The sequence below is a fragment of the Pinus tabuliformis genome, chromosome Q, assembly GCF_031772625.1.
Source record: "Pinus tabuliformis cultivar Carrire ecotype Pingquan chromosome Q, CPIR1, whole genome shotgun sequence".
Taxonomy (NCBI): domain Eukaryota; kingdom Viridiplantae; phylum Streptophyta; class Pinopsida; order Pinales; family Pinaceae; genus Pinus; species Pinus tabuliformis.
Genome location: NC_142296.1, coordinates 1168301083 through 1168314957, shown reverse-complemented (window position 1 = coordinate 1168314957; position 13875 = coordinate 1168301083). Strand labels below are relative to the sequence as shown.

Genomic DNA, 13875 nt, shown 5'->3' with positions numbered 1-13875 from the left:
CTCCTCCACCATGGCATCAACCCAAACCGGCAGCTACATTTCTTCCTTAAAGGAAGATGGATTTGTCACAACACATTCGCTCATAAGAGCCATGTATCTAGTGCACCTTTTAGTTGACCTCCCCTGCTTGCACTGAGAAGTGGGTGCTCCCACATTCTCCCGTGCATCATCCAACAATCTGTTAGCCTCTCTGGTGCACTTTCTTCCCTCTCTGGAAGACTCTGCCTAAGTGGATGTCTCCACTCCTGGATCCTCTGCATGTGGCTGCTCCACATCAATCTGAGGCTCCTCAACCTTAGGAGCTAAAAGCTCCTCATCCACATGTAGCTCAAGCTCCCTCTCAAGGGAAACTCACATGGCCTTCTCCTCATTGAATCTGACATCCTTGTGAACCACTGTCATCCTGTTGGTCGGCAAGTACACCCGATAGTTTTGAGGTGTATCAGTGTACCCCACAAATATCCCCAACTCTGTTGTCGATTCAAGCTTCTTCCGTGCATCTTTGGTCACATGGAAATATACCGATGACCCAAAAATCCTGAAGTGACCAACATCTGGCTTCTTATTGGAATAAGTCTCCTCTGGTGTCTTCATCTCAAGTATCCGATGTGGGCTACGGTTCTGAACATAAACTGTTGTGTTGCATGCCTCAGCCCACAAGTGTAGTGGTAGGCCCTAATCATGCAACATCGCCCTTGCTTCCCCTACTATGCTTTTGTTCTTCCTCTCAGCCACCCCATTTTGCTGAGGGTTATCGATTATCATCAACTACCATTTAATCCCTTCCGCTGCACAAAAGTTATTAAACTCGTTTGAGACATACTCACCACCGTTATCACTCTGTAGAGCTTTAACCTTATTTCCCAACTCTTTCTCCACCAATGCTTTAAACTCAAAAAACTTTGTGAAAGTTTGATCCTTTTTCTGCACGAAAAATATCCAACATTTACAAGAATAGTCATCAACCTATATAACATAATACCTGTGTTTGGTCGTGGATGTTGTCGAGAATGGTCCACCCACATCTGAATGGACTCGCTCTAGAATAGCCTCTACTTGACTGTCTCTGTCGTGAAAGGAAGACTTGGTGTATTTTCCCAAAGTACACCCCTTGCATATATCAACCTGATAAAGAAACCTTTTGGAATATTGGTAGAGATTTGTTGTAATATATTCAAAGCCCCATGTTGCAAGTGGCCTAATCGCATGTGCCACAACTCGCCAACGTCTCATCTCTACACCCTTTCTTCTTTTGTGCTCAAAGCAGCACACTCCTCTACCTCCAACTTATAGAGATTCTTCACCCGAATCCCTATCTTCTTTACTTGACCCGTGGCTATGTGTCGAAGGAACGCTTTTCCTTTCAAAAATATCACATCATACCCTCTATCCTCAAGCATGGCAACGGATACTAAGTTTTCCTTTAGCCTGGGCACATACATAAAATTATTCAAGGTGAGTAGAGCCCCATGCTCCCTTTGAAAAGTAATCGTGCCCAATCTAGTAATACTATACTTCTCGTCGTTGCCCATCTCGATATGCATTTGGGGATCTTTCTCCTCTAGGTCACTGGATAACTCTTTGTTGCCAGTCATTTGGAATGAAGCTCCACTGTATTATTACCATACACTTCCCATCATTGATGACACCATGCATGCAATGAGGTAAAATTCCAATTCGAATTGAGAGGCCAGCGCCTCACCTGCCTCTCCTCCTTAGGAATTCTTCTTTGACTTCTTAAGTGGACAATTTGTAGCAAAATGGCCCTGCTCATGACAATGAAAGCACTTAACTTTCATCATGTCTTTCTTCTTACCTCCACAATAAGAACCTGATTTGGAATGGGAAGATTTTCCTTTCCCCTTATTCACCTTAATCTCTAAGTTCTCTTCATCATCAGTATTTGATGAAGAGACATCCCTGATGTTTCTCCTGATCTCCTCCTACATCAAATTTGACCACAGTCGTTCCTAGTCCGACAACGTCTCCTGACCATTGACAAAGTCCTGATAACTATGCCAACTCTTTGGGAGTCCTAGAAGAGCAAGTCTCACCATATCATCCTCGAAAACCGTGGTTCCAACACTTCCAATTTCATCACGAAACTGAGTGAACTTGGTCAAGTATTTTTGAATCGTCTCGCCTTTCTCCATTTAGATTTTTCGAACTTTGTCCTTCAGTGCCAATTTCGTTTAGTCACTACTATTTTGATACAAGTCCGTGAATGTTTTCCACATAGCATACGGAGTTTCCTTGCCATGGAGACTCGAGACAATGTGGTCTTGAACTCCCTCATGGATTATCCTCCTCGCCTTCGCCACACACTTCTTCCATTCGACCAAATTCTGTGCATCTGATGTTGCTGGCTTAGCAATTTCTTAATCAATGAATTCCTTCAATCCATTATCCTCTAACACAACCTTCATTCTATCCCTCTAGGATATAAAATTCGAACCGCAAACCGTAGAATGCCATTTGCCGATCCTGAAGTATGTATTGCAAATTTGAATTTCACCTGTAACCCAAAAATCAAAACTTCGAAATCTCCTCTATTATATTGTTCTCAGCTCCGATACCATGTAGAAAATCTTGTAGATTCACAAGCTCATGCAATGTACTAAAGCATATGACAAAAATCTACTTCTACTTTCAACCAGCAGAAGCAAATAAATCAATGAAAACAATATGAACAAGAAGAAGATAAATCAATGGAACATAACAAAAGATGTATCTAGGGAAAGCCACTGCTCAAAACCCCGCTATCTGTATTGCATATATCAAAAATATGAGTGAAGATACAAAGCTTGTTCTCACTAGAACAATTCCGCACAAGTATGCTCAACTCTCTCAGCTCACAAGCTAGCTCTTGGCCAACACTTAGCCAATTCTGCAGCTCTCCAAGCCCTTAATCTCTTGCATAATTCCTAGAATGAATAGCCCGCATTTAAAGGAGAATTCATGCTTCCAAATTGAGTAATCGAAAAATAGGACCAATCTTTGACGCATGCGTGATATTTACACTTCAATAAATAATACCATTGATATTACATTGTCCCTGCACTCTAGTCTCAACCAGGTATTTCTTAAAATCAACATGCATGAGTTTCTGATGAGGGAATCTTCAGTTAACTAGAGTGACACTTGTGGATGCACTAGTGCACCAACTGACTATTAACTCTCTATTAGTTCCTCAAATAATTTGGAACTAATTTAACTGAACTTAACTTAGTAAAATGAGTTATCTAATTTCCAACTCAATTTGAACTCATATTAGACCCCCTAAAACTTAGGGAGAATGTATACGTGACTACAGAAAGACTTCCAACTTGAAATTCCTAAGCTAATTAAGTTAATTAAACTTAATTAACTATTTACAAGTTGCTATGCGAATAGAATTCGATTTTAATTCTCAGTTTAATTCAAGGACAAATTAAACTAGAATTTCTTGTTGCCATTTCTCAACACACTCAAACAAAGTTCTACACATAAAAAAAGGTGTGAAAATACTATTCTATAGCTAACTTTTATTGATCATATAACTATCACAAACTGAAACTACCTTAGCAAATTGAGGAGAGAAAGAATTTGTGGCTCCAACAAAATAGGATCTATGCGCTAAAACAATGAATAGGTTAAGGAAAGATTTCAATCCTTCCAATGAAGATCTCAACTAACCCAAGTTTCCACCTACACGGGAGGACAATCCTACAATAAATACATGAAGGAACTAGCTGAAACCAGAAACAAGATGCTCGAGAGGAAAGACACTAGGAAACTAACCCATGGAGATCTTAATAATCTCATCATACTAGGAAACTACAATGCTACATGCTTTCACTCTCATATTAGTTTCCTATTGCAATAGTAATGAAAAATACAATAACATATGATTCTCAAAATATAAACTAGGCATTTTATTCCTTATTAGCACACCAATATTTTCCATACCATGCACTCAAATCTGGGTATTAGAGACTCTAAGAAACACATGGTTCAATGCACCATAGTGGCCAACATAAATTCATTCAAACATAAATGGATTTCTTGGACATATTGTCACCAGGAACCACTTATACATATGTTTCCAAAATGGAGCAAAATTTATGCAAAGAAATAAGTGAGAGTTCAAGTGTGCAAATTTTCTACAATAGAAGCCTCGAAAAAGTGGCCCTAACTCATAAAACAAGGGACAAAGAAACAAGAGACAACCACAACACAACTAGTCCAACTTGAAGGAAAAGAACAATAATGGGAAGTCAAATAAGGATAATGATAAGTGGTGTGAGTTCCACAAAATCCTTGACAATGGATGTTGCTCAAGCTTAAAGAAAAAGATTCGAACCTTGGTCTAGACTCTAATTCCGAGTAAGATAAGGGAAATTAGATCATAGATGCAAAACCTAGTGCTACCATAGCAACAACGAATATCCAACTAGAAGAGTCAAATGGGCTTGAGGAGGGGGAGTGCCTCTTCCATTCATGGATGCGGGTGAAGGAGGGGCCACTGTTGAAAATAGCAACAAGAATGCTAAAAATAGAATTGCTAAAATTAGCACTGTTATAAATAGCATTTTGGGATACCTTCCTATTTTAGTCAATCCCTAAACTAAAATAGAGAAGTAAAATTCGAATTTGATCGTAGCAGTTGTTTGTAAAAAATTAATTAATTCACCATGAGTTAATTAGTTGTGGAAAATCAAACATGAAGTCTATGTTAGGACATGCAAAAATTTCTCCATTGATTGAGGAATTTATCCCTTAGTCAAGGAGATGAGGATGAGTTGTACTTTGAGTTGTAACTAGTTAGCTCAGTTATCTGAGTTAAGTCCAGTTAGATTAGTCCAAATAGTTTTTTGAACTAATTGTGAGTTCAGTTAGTTAATGTATGCATGCATGTAACTGCTGCACTTCAAATAACTGAATATTCTCTCATAAATAACTCATGCATGTCAGTTCAGTCAGAGACCCAGTTGAGTTCAGGTGATGGGACAATATACTATCAGTTGCAAGAATATTCCTTGGAGGATATCTCTTGCATGCAGAAAGAATTCATTCCTTAGAGATTGCGCAGTTACTTCTTCAGTTTAATGAGTGTGAATGAGGCCAATTCACACAGGTGGCATCACTGGACTCCAAGAAAAAATGCACAAGGAAATAGGAGGGTTGGAGGGTTGGAGGAAGATATATGTTGTGTCTATTTAGTCTGTGAGCTACATTGTTCTATTATAGAGAGAGCAAGATAGATTGTGAGCTGATTCTTTTTGTAATCTGAACATATTTCCACTTGTATGATATTACAGAGATTGGGGTTTTAGGCTGAGGCTTTCACCAGGATATTCTTCTGTGTTCATGTGCGATTGCTTTCTCATTCTCAGTTATATGTGTTCTTATTGATCTTGCTCATACGATTAAGCTTCCGCAAAGGTGATTTTCGCAAATGGGTCTTTCAATGAACTTAAGGAGTTAAAAGGTATTTTTGATCTTTTTCTGAAAGCTACTGGTATGCAGATAAATTTTAGAAAGTCACAAGCTTGTGTGGCAGATTTTGACAGAAGAGAAAGGACTAGGATGGCTAATCTCTTCCCTTTCCCCCATCAGCCTTTGGAAGTTCCTTTTAAATATCTGGGCTTTTGGCTAAAGCCAGCAGCATACAAAATTGAGGACTGGAATTGGCTTATAGCTAAGATAGAAGCCAGAATCTCTCATTGGAGTTTCAGATGGCTCTCCAGAGCTGGTAGATTGACTCTTATCAAATCAGTACTGTTAGCCATCCCAGTATACTGGGCTGCTCTGACTTGGGTCCCTAAAGGAGTGCTGGAGAAAATCAGAAGAATTTGTTGCAGATTTCTATGGGCAGGATCAAAAGAGTCCTCTGTCTTACCCTGGGTGGCATGGGATAGGGTGGCTAGACCCAAAGATTGGGGGGGATGGGGAATTAAAAGACTCCCTGAGTTCAGCTTATCTCTAGCAGCTAAATCAGGCTGGAGATTAATCTCCATGGAGAATCTTTGGACACGGGTGGTGAAAAGGAAGTACATCGATCATGTTCCTGTGGAAGATTGGATTCGGAGTCAAGACAAGAAACTGAAGAATATTTCAGCTATCTGGAAGGCCACGGTGGAAGCTTTTTCAGTGATTGAACAAGGCCTTGCTTGGAAAGTGGGAGATGGAAGACAGATTAGAATCGGCAGAGACCCCTGGGTAGGTTGCAATGAAGCTTTTGCCCTGTCTCCTGGTTTTCTAAGACACCTTGACAGCAAAGGAATTACAACTCTTAATCAGGTGGAGAAAGTTGGTCAATCTACCATATGGGGACAGGCCTGGCAGAATGATGAAGACCTAGGAATAAATGTCAGATGGAAGAATGAGTGGATGGTTTATGTCAAAGAACTGCAACGCTCCAATGTCAGGCTTAAAGATGAACCAGACCGTTTGATCTGGGCTCAAGGCAAAACTGGGGACTATTCTCCAAAAGATGGGTATACTTTCTTAATGGGAAAGAAAGGCTGGGGAATCCCAGACTGGTGGTCAAAAATCATATGGAAACTAAAATGCCTAGCCAAGGCCAGGCTCTTCCTATGGTGCATTCTTAAGAGGAAGGTCCCAACCTGGGACATCTTGCAAGCTAGATTCCTAGTCGGGCCTGGGAGATGCCCTTTGTGCAAGTCTGATGAGGAATCAATCAGTCATCTTTTCACAGCCTGTGTAGTCTCAAAAAAAATCTAGGAGGAGGTAACTCTTATTCTTAAGGTGAAGGCTCAGTGGGGTGATGCTCCTCTAGAAGAAGCTTGGAGGAAATGGTGGCAAAACTATCCGGAGGGAAACATGAGAAATTTGCCTCTTATCTTCTTCTGGGGAGTATGGCTGGCCAGGAACAAAAGTCTGTTTCAAGATAAGGACACCCCCATTCCTGTCATTGCTATCAATTGTGCCGCTATATACTCTGCCATTCCGGTCCCAGAAGCCAAAAATCCAAAAAATATTCAAAAGACTGTCAATATTCAGGAGGGTATACCTTGGGCTTTTTTTGATGGGGCTTCCCAAAATAATAAGGCTGGAGCAGGCCTGTGTATCCACTTAAACACTGAACATATCTTAAAAGCTTCTGTTGGGCTTGGTACTGGTTCAAATAACTATGCTGAGTTGTCTGCTTTGCGCTTTCTCCTATGCTGGTTACTTCACAGAAATATCTTCACAATCCAAATCTTCGGGGATTCATTGAATGTCATAAAATGGGTCAATGGAAATGCTTCTTGTCAAAACCAGATACTGAAGACTCTTGTTGATGAAATCAATTTTTTAAAGATATCTTTTAACAAGGTTACTTTTTGCCACATCTATAGGGACAAAAATGAGGAAGCAGACCAGCTTTCTAAGATAGGTCTACAACAAGATTTGGGCTCCTGGACAGTAGAAGAAATCAGACAGGGGCAGTCATCCTTTTCACATCAGCCCCCTTATGCTCCGCTTCAGTGATCCAAGCACTCTCAGTATCTTTTTTGGCAGTAGTTTTCCTCGGTCATTTTGGTTTTTTTGGTTCACAGCTCTACACATCATTTCACAGTTTTTTCATCTTTTTCCCATGGGCTGTATAAACAGTTAAAAAACTCTTTTCTTTTATGCAGTTTTATCATATGTTTTTACAGACTTATTATACAAACTCTGTAAGGGGTTGTTTTTCCTTCTATGAAGGAGACCCCAGATTACGAATGTATCAGTTCTGGTTATAAGCCTCCAGCTGGGAGGAAGACTCCACATGTTTTTATTAGCAGTTTCAGATCATATGAGGAACAAAACAGTAACAAAATGAGCCATCAGAATAGCTCAAGATCTCAACAGAATGTAAAACTTTTTTATCAATAAAAAGTTTTGATTTTTTCTTCGGAAAAAAAAGCTTCCGCAAAGGTTGTTGTAGAAGTAGATCATGTATTTTGCTTTAGTATGTTGCATAATCTGTTGATCTATAGTGGGAAATTTCTATAGCCACGACATTTAATTATTGACAATGAGAGCTAGAAGAACTTGATCTTAGCCAAGGTCATCAGGAGAATGAAGCTTCCAATGGTGCCACACCCCCAACCATTACCATGGTCTGGTTGGGCCAGGGATGAGACATTTTCATCAACCAACAATGTCGCCTATCTTATGGCATCAAGTTCTTCAAAGATGAGTTGTTGTGTGATGTTTCCCCACTCAAAGTTTGTGATGTTATTTTAGGAAAACCTTATATATTGAAACATCATGCAATTTATGAGTTTCATTCTTATGGTTTCATTGTTACTCTCGAAGGGTAGCTATATAAGGTACCAGAGGTAGCTCTTACTACTGAAATTTTCATTGATCTTGGGAAAGCAATGCCAAAAGGCAATCTCATAGACTGCAAAATTTTCCCACTTCACGGTTTAGTAAAAAGGTGAATGGAAGGTTGTTGTGACCTGGCATAGCCTTAGCATGAGACCTATCTACATAAAAAAAACAAGTGGATAAGATTGTATAAGCATAAGAGATATCTTTACTTCACCCATGGGAGTGCCTTTACACTGCAAGTCAAACATTCAATCGACTTGATAGCCAATGCTCCTTTACATAATGGACCAATATATAGACACTATTTTTTGAAGAATGTGGAAATAAAATGTTAGATTCATGAAATCGTCTAAAAGGGCCACATTCAACCAAGCTCCTCACCTTGAGAGACCCCAATTGAGCTAGTGTACAATAAGGATGGGACATAGAAACTCTATATTGATTATAAAGCCATTAAAAAATAATTATCAAGAACATATGCGTGATCCCCTAGATTAGTGAACTTCTTGATCAACTTAGGTGTACCAAGTTCTTTAGCAAGACTAATTTGAAGTTAAACTACCACTAGGTTCCAATTGAACCATTGATGTATGGAATATAGCCTTCAAACCTAAAGAAGGCATTTTTGAGTGGTTGGTCATGCCTATTGGCTTGACTAGTGCTCCAACAACATTCATGAGGATGATAGATGATATCCTACATCTGTTCATGAACTCTCTCATGGTTGTATATTTGAATGACATCCTCATCTTCAAAAGAACTTGGGAAAATCATGTGCAACACATTCAATGGGTCCTGAGCACCCTACATGATTCGTAAACTTTCGTGGATATTCCATTGGACAGTTCGTCACAATAGATGTAATAATGTTATATTAAAACTTTGAAAATTCTACACTATTACAGTTTATTAAACTTTAAGATCTGTGGATTTAACTGTAATTAGTGCATGAGAATGAAAATCATGCAAAAAAGTAGAGAACGACAAAATAAGCACACACACATGACACAAGATATGCTCTCATGGAAACCATTTTGGGAGAAAACCTAGTTGGAAGGTGAAGTCGCTCAGCTCTCTCTTTCCTTGTCTGGAAATATGACTACATGTACAAAGAAGTAATGCCTATGGCCTGTGGGTTGCTACAATGCACAGATCCTCTCTGTGTGCTCTACCTCCTATATCTCCCAGCGATCTTTGCTCAACAATGGAATAAAATGTTTTCGAAAGAATGGAATGCCTCTTCCTCCTAGTGGCTCGGTTATAACACATCTCGATAGCCTACTAGTGGTTAAGTTTGACTACATCAACTCTTAACTAGAGTTACAAAATAGAATCTTCTAGATTCTTTTACATCACAAACACGTGGCTAGCCCCTTTTCCATGAATAATGGGCGCTGATGCGGCATCCTCTCGAACTATAGGTGTCAAAACATGAAGGTCAATTTCTGAGTGAAATAAATTTTGCATATGGACTTTGATTGACGTGCTTCTTACGTTGTTGGAAAGGTCTTTGTGTGTATAATAGCATGAAAATGTGTTTGCCAAAGCGACAAAGTTTTACCCCCAAAAAATGTTGTTTGATGCCTCAAAACGCTCCCGGAAGGTTTCAGATCTTATTTAGCCAAATTGGGTCCCGCCAGTAAAAACGGTCCCATGAGTTGATTCCTCCACTTTTCCCCCTCCAAATGTATTGAGATGTATGACAAACAATATAATGATCCAATTTGAATCACACCTCCCCATTTTGGGAGGCTTTTTGTCCCGAAAGATTTTATTGAATGAGGTGAGGAAATATTTCCTCTACCTTCTCTCTGGTGTACCATTTAACTTTGCTTGGAAGTTGTCCCTTCAACCCAATCTGCCAAATGTCATGTTGCCCCTGTCTTGTAGTTTTGGACCTCTTCTGCAAAAATGTATCTTCTTTCAACTTTTCCTGAGCGTCTAGTGCCAAATCCTCCACAGAAGGTAGGACATGTTCCTCTTCCCGATCTAGCATGGAAGGCTCATAGAGTTTCAAATTCTCTACATTCACAACTAAGCAAATGTGCATAGATGGTGGTAAACTGAGTCGATAGGCATTATCACCCACCTTTTCCATTATCTCAAAGGGATCATACCTTAGAGCCTTAATTTTCTTATCATGCCCTTGAAGTCTCTTCTTGTTCTGGTAGCCATACTCTGTCTCCCACCTTGAATGATTTCTCTGTTATGAGTTGATCATGCCTAGCCTTATACTTTTCCTGTGAATTATGCAGTGTTTCTTGTACATGTAGATGGATCTGCCTAATCTTCTCTATAAAATTTTTAGCCCTCGAAGCATCTCATGTAAGATCTTCCGTCACTCCTCCTTGTTGCCCATATGAAATATCCAAAGGTGAAGGTGGAAAATATCCAAAACAAGTATCAGATGGGGACTTTCTTGTAGAAGTGTTGATTGCTCTGTTATAAGAATGTTGTATATATACCATATTTTCATCCCAGGTCTTTAGATGCTTCTGGTTATATCCCCTCAGAAGTTCTACCAAAGTCTCGTTGACTACTTATGTCTACCCATCTGTATGTTGATAGAATGTTGCATCTCTTCAACTTTGTGTCCATATTCTCCCACAATGTAGTCCAGAATGCACTCAGAAATCTTGTGTCACTGTCTGAAATCATGTTCCTTGGTATCCCAAAGTGCACCCATACTTGTCTAAAGAACTAGTTTGTTTCTTCTTGTCTGCTAATGGTCTTTTTACAGGGAATCAAAACACATATCTTGTTGAACCTGTCAACTACCATGAATAGGTAGTCATGTCCCTTCCTGGTTGTCGATAAACCTCCCACAAAGTCCATGGAAATGCTTTACCAAGGATGAGTAGGTACAAGTAAGGGATGATACAGACCTTATTTCATCTTACTAGGCTTGCTGGTACAACAAAGCATGCATCCTCTTATGAACCTAGCTACTCGCTCTTGCATCTTGGGTCAATACACATACCTCTGCAAGTTATCCACGATCTTCCCTATACCAAAGTTCCCTGCAAATTTGGAGGTGTGAGCCTCTCTAATCAGCTGCAAATGCTCACCTTTAGGAACACATAGCTTATCCAACCTGTAGAGTAACCCATCCTGTAGATGGAAGTCAATTGTGTTGTCGCCATCATCCACATGAATCTGACTCTACAATTGCTAATACACCTCATTGAAGTCCTCATCTTCTGAATATGTCTCTTTGTATGCATTATGGGTGAATGCCTCCATGTGCATAAGAGTCCCCAAAGTTGTAATCTTTGATGTGGGTTGCCTTGAAAGCATATCAGCCAACTTGTTTGTGCTTCCATTCTTATACTTGATCGCCAAATGAAATTGTTGTAAAAACCCCATCAACTTGTAATGCCCGGTCTGTTGTAGCTTAATCTAGGCTTGCAAGTATTGTAACGGCTAGTGATCTATATGGATTATTGTCTCCTTTCCCATGAGATAGTACTTCCACTTCTTCACAACTTGCACCATGGCATAGAGCTCTTTATCGTAGGTAGGGTAGTTAAGAATTGCCCCATGAAATAGTTCATAATGGTAGCAAACGGGCCTTCCTCCTTACATCAAGACAAATCCCATAAATACCCACTCGCATATGTCTTCACTTCAAAGGGCCATTGCAAGTTTGGTAATTCTAGAACTGGTGCTTGTCTGATCTTCTTCTTTAGCTCCTCGAAAGCCTTCTACTGACCTTTCCCCATTGGAAACTCTTGCCACTTGTTGTTATGGCGTGGAGCGGTGTTGCTACCGCTGAAAATGAGGCTATGAATTTCCTCAGGTACTGTGCTACTCCAATGAAACTCCTGACCTCAAAAACATTAGTATACACCGACCATTTCATTATGGCCTCCATCTCGGAAGGATCTATCTTCATCTCTCCTCCACCGATCACATACCCTAGATACACCAAAGACTGTTGCGCAAACTCACACTTCTTGAGATTGCTAGCATTTAGTGCTTCTTCAACGTTTCCAGCACTTGGTGTCAAATGTGAAATATGATCCTCCCAGGTAGCACTATATACCAGTATATCATCCAGATAGACAATAGCAAATGAATCTATAAACGAGCGTAGTATATCATTCATTAATCTCGTAAACATAGCTGGTGCATTACATAGGCCAAATTGCATGACTAACCACTCATAGAAACCTTGCTTGGTTTTGAAGGCAATCTTCCATGTATCTTCTTCTTTGACTCCAACCTGGTGATATCCAGGCTTCAAGTCCAGCTTGGTGAAATACTTTGCTTGTTGCAATTGATCTAGAAGATTTTTTTATCCTGGGCAAGGGGTATCTTTTCTTGAACGTGACTTTATTCAACAACCTGTAATCTATATGCATCTTCCAAGTCCCATCCTTATTTGGCACAATGACGATGGGTGACCCACATGGCGATGTACTCCGTCGAATAACACCATTTTCCAGTAGTTGTTGCAACTGTTTCTTCACCTCACTTGCTTCTATAACATATTGCCTGTACAACCCAACATTTGGCAGTGGGGAGTCTAGAAATAGATGGATCTTGTGCTCCACTTCTCTCTTAGGTGGCAACACTTAGGCTCTCAGAACACATCCTTGTATGCCTATAACAACTCCTCAAATTGTTGTTTTTGTTGCTTATTACACCCCTCCAGTGATACCTTGCCTCTTATTGACTCCTCTTCAGACTCACTTTCTCTTAAAAGCAATAAAACATACTGCTAGCTGGAACTGATCAATTTCTTGGTTTGGTTGGCACTTACTAGTGAAATTTTCAACTTGCCTTTGTGTGCATTGATGATGGACGATTTTCCATCCTTGATGAGTCGATACTGATTAGCTCTCCTCATGAATATTGCAGCACGCATGTACATGTATGGACTCCCAAACACGACTCCACATACATCAAGGGGAACCACATCTAGATCTACTTCATCAATAAAATCAACACTGATAACAAATCTAATTTTACATTGTTTTGTTACCTTCAACTCTGCATCCTTATTTACCCATCCTAGTGGATATGGGTTTAGATGATCACAAACTTTCAGCCCCAACTTCTTGATTTGTATCTTTATATGGAAGAGTTTGGTCATTTCTTTCTCTTCCTATTGTTGAAGGCTACTAAGATTCATCTCCTACTTCACTAATGTACAAACGGTCTTCTCATCCACGTCTGAGTTTCTTTCAACTTGGTTGCTCGAATAAGTGGCCATGAGATTCTTCTTCTTATGCAACTTCCAACACTTCTCCTTTGTATGGCCATCAATGTTGCAGTGGTTGCTAGGATCTTTGCACTGGTGTGTTGTGGCTGTCGTCTTTTATCTTTTCCCCCTTTTTGCTTCTTCTTCCCCTCCTTAGAAGCTTCTTTTTTCTCCTTCTGCTTCGATCCACTTGATTATGCTCTTTTCAGGCCTATGTTCTCCAGGTATTGTGCCTGTACAAAAGCCTTGTCCACCGATTTGGGCTTGAACAACATCACTTGCTCATGTAGATGGCGGTGCAGACCCCCCAAATACTTGAGGAGTACATATGGGTTCTTTGGAGAGATACCCAACATTATATC

The 13875-nt window shown here is 39.9% G+C and overlaps 1 protein-coding gene across 1 annotated transcript; it reads left to right on the top strand.

Annotated features, from left to right (window-relative positions):
- The first annotated feature begins 5568 nt into the window (after positions 1-5568).
- On the top strand, positions 5569-7476 carry LOC149223845 (uncharacterized). The gene is made up of 2 exons (XM_089388015.1): positions 5569-6600; positions 6727-7476. The coding sequence occupies exons 1-2, from the start codon at positions 5569-5571 to the stop codon at positions 7474-7476; spliced, it is 1782 nt and encodes a 593-aa protein (XP_089244141.1).
- Positions 7477-13875: the final 6399 nt, after the last annotated feature.

Excerpts from the sequence above, each read along its gene's own strand:
- LOC149223845 (XM_089388015.1), top strand. The coding sequence starts at position 5,569 with ATGGCTAATCTCTTCCCTTTCCCCCATCAGCCTTTGGAAGTTCCTTTT. Across the intron at positions 6,601-6,726 it reads GGTGCATTCTTAAGAGGAAG|GAGGAGGTAACTCTTATTCT; the intron begins GTCCCAACCTGG and ends AAAAAAATCTAG.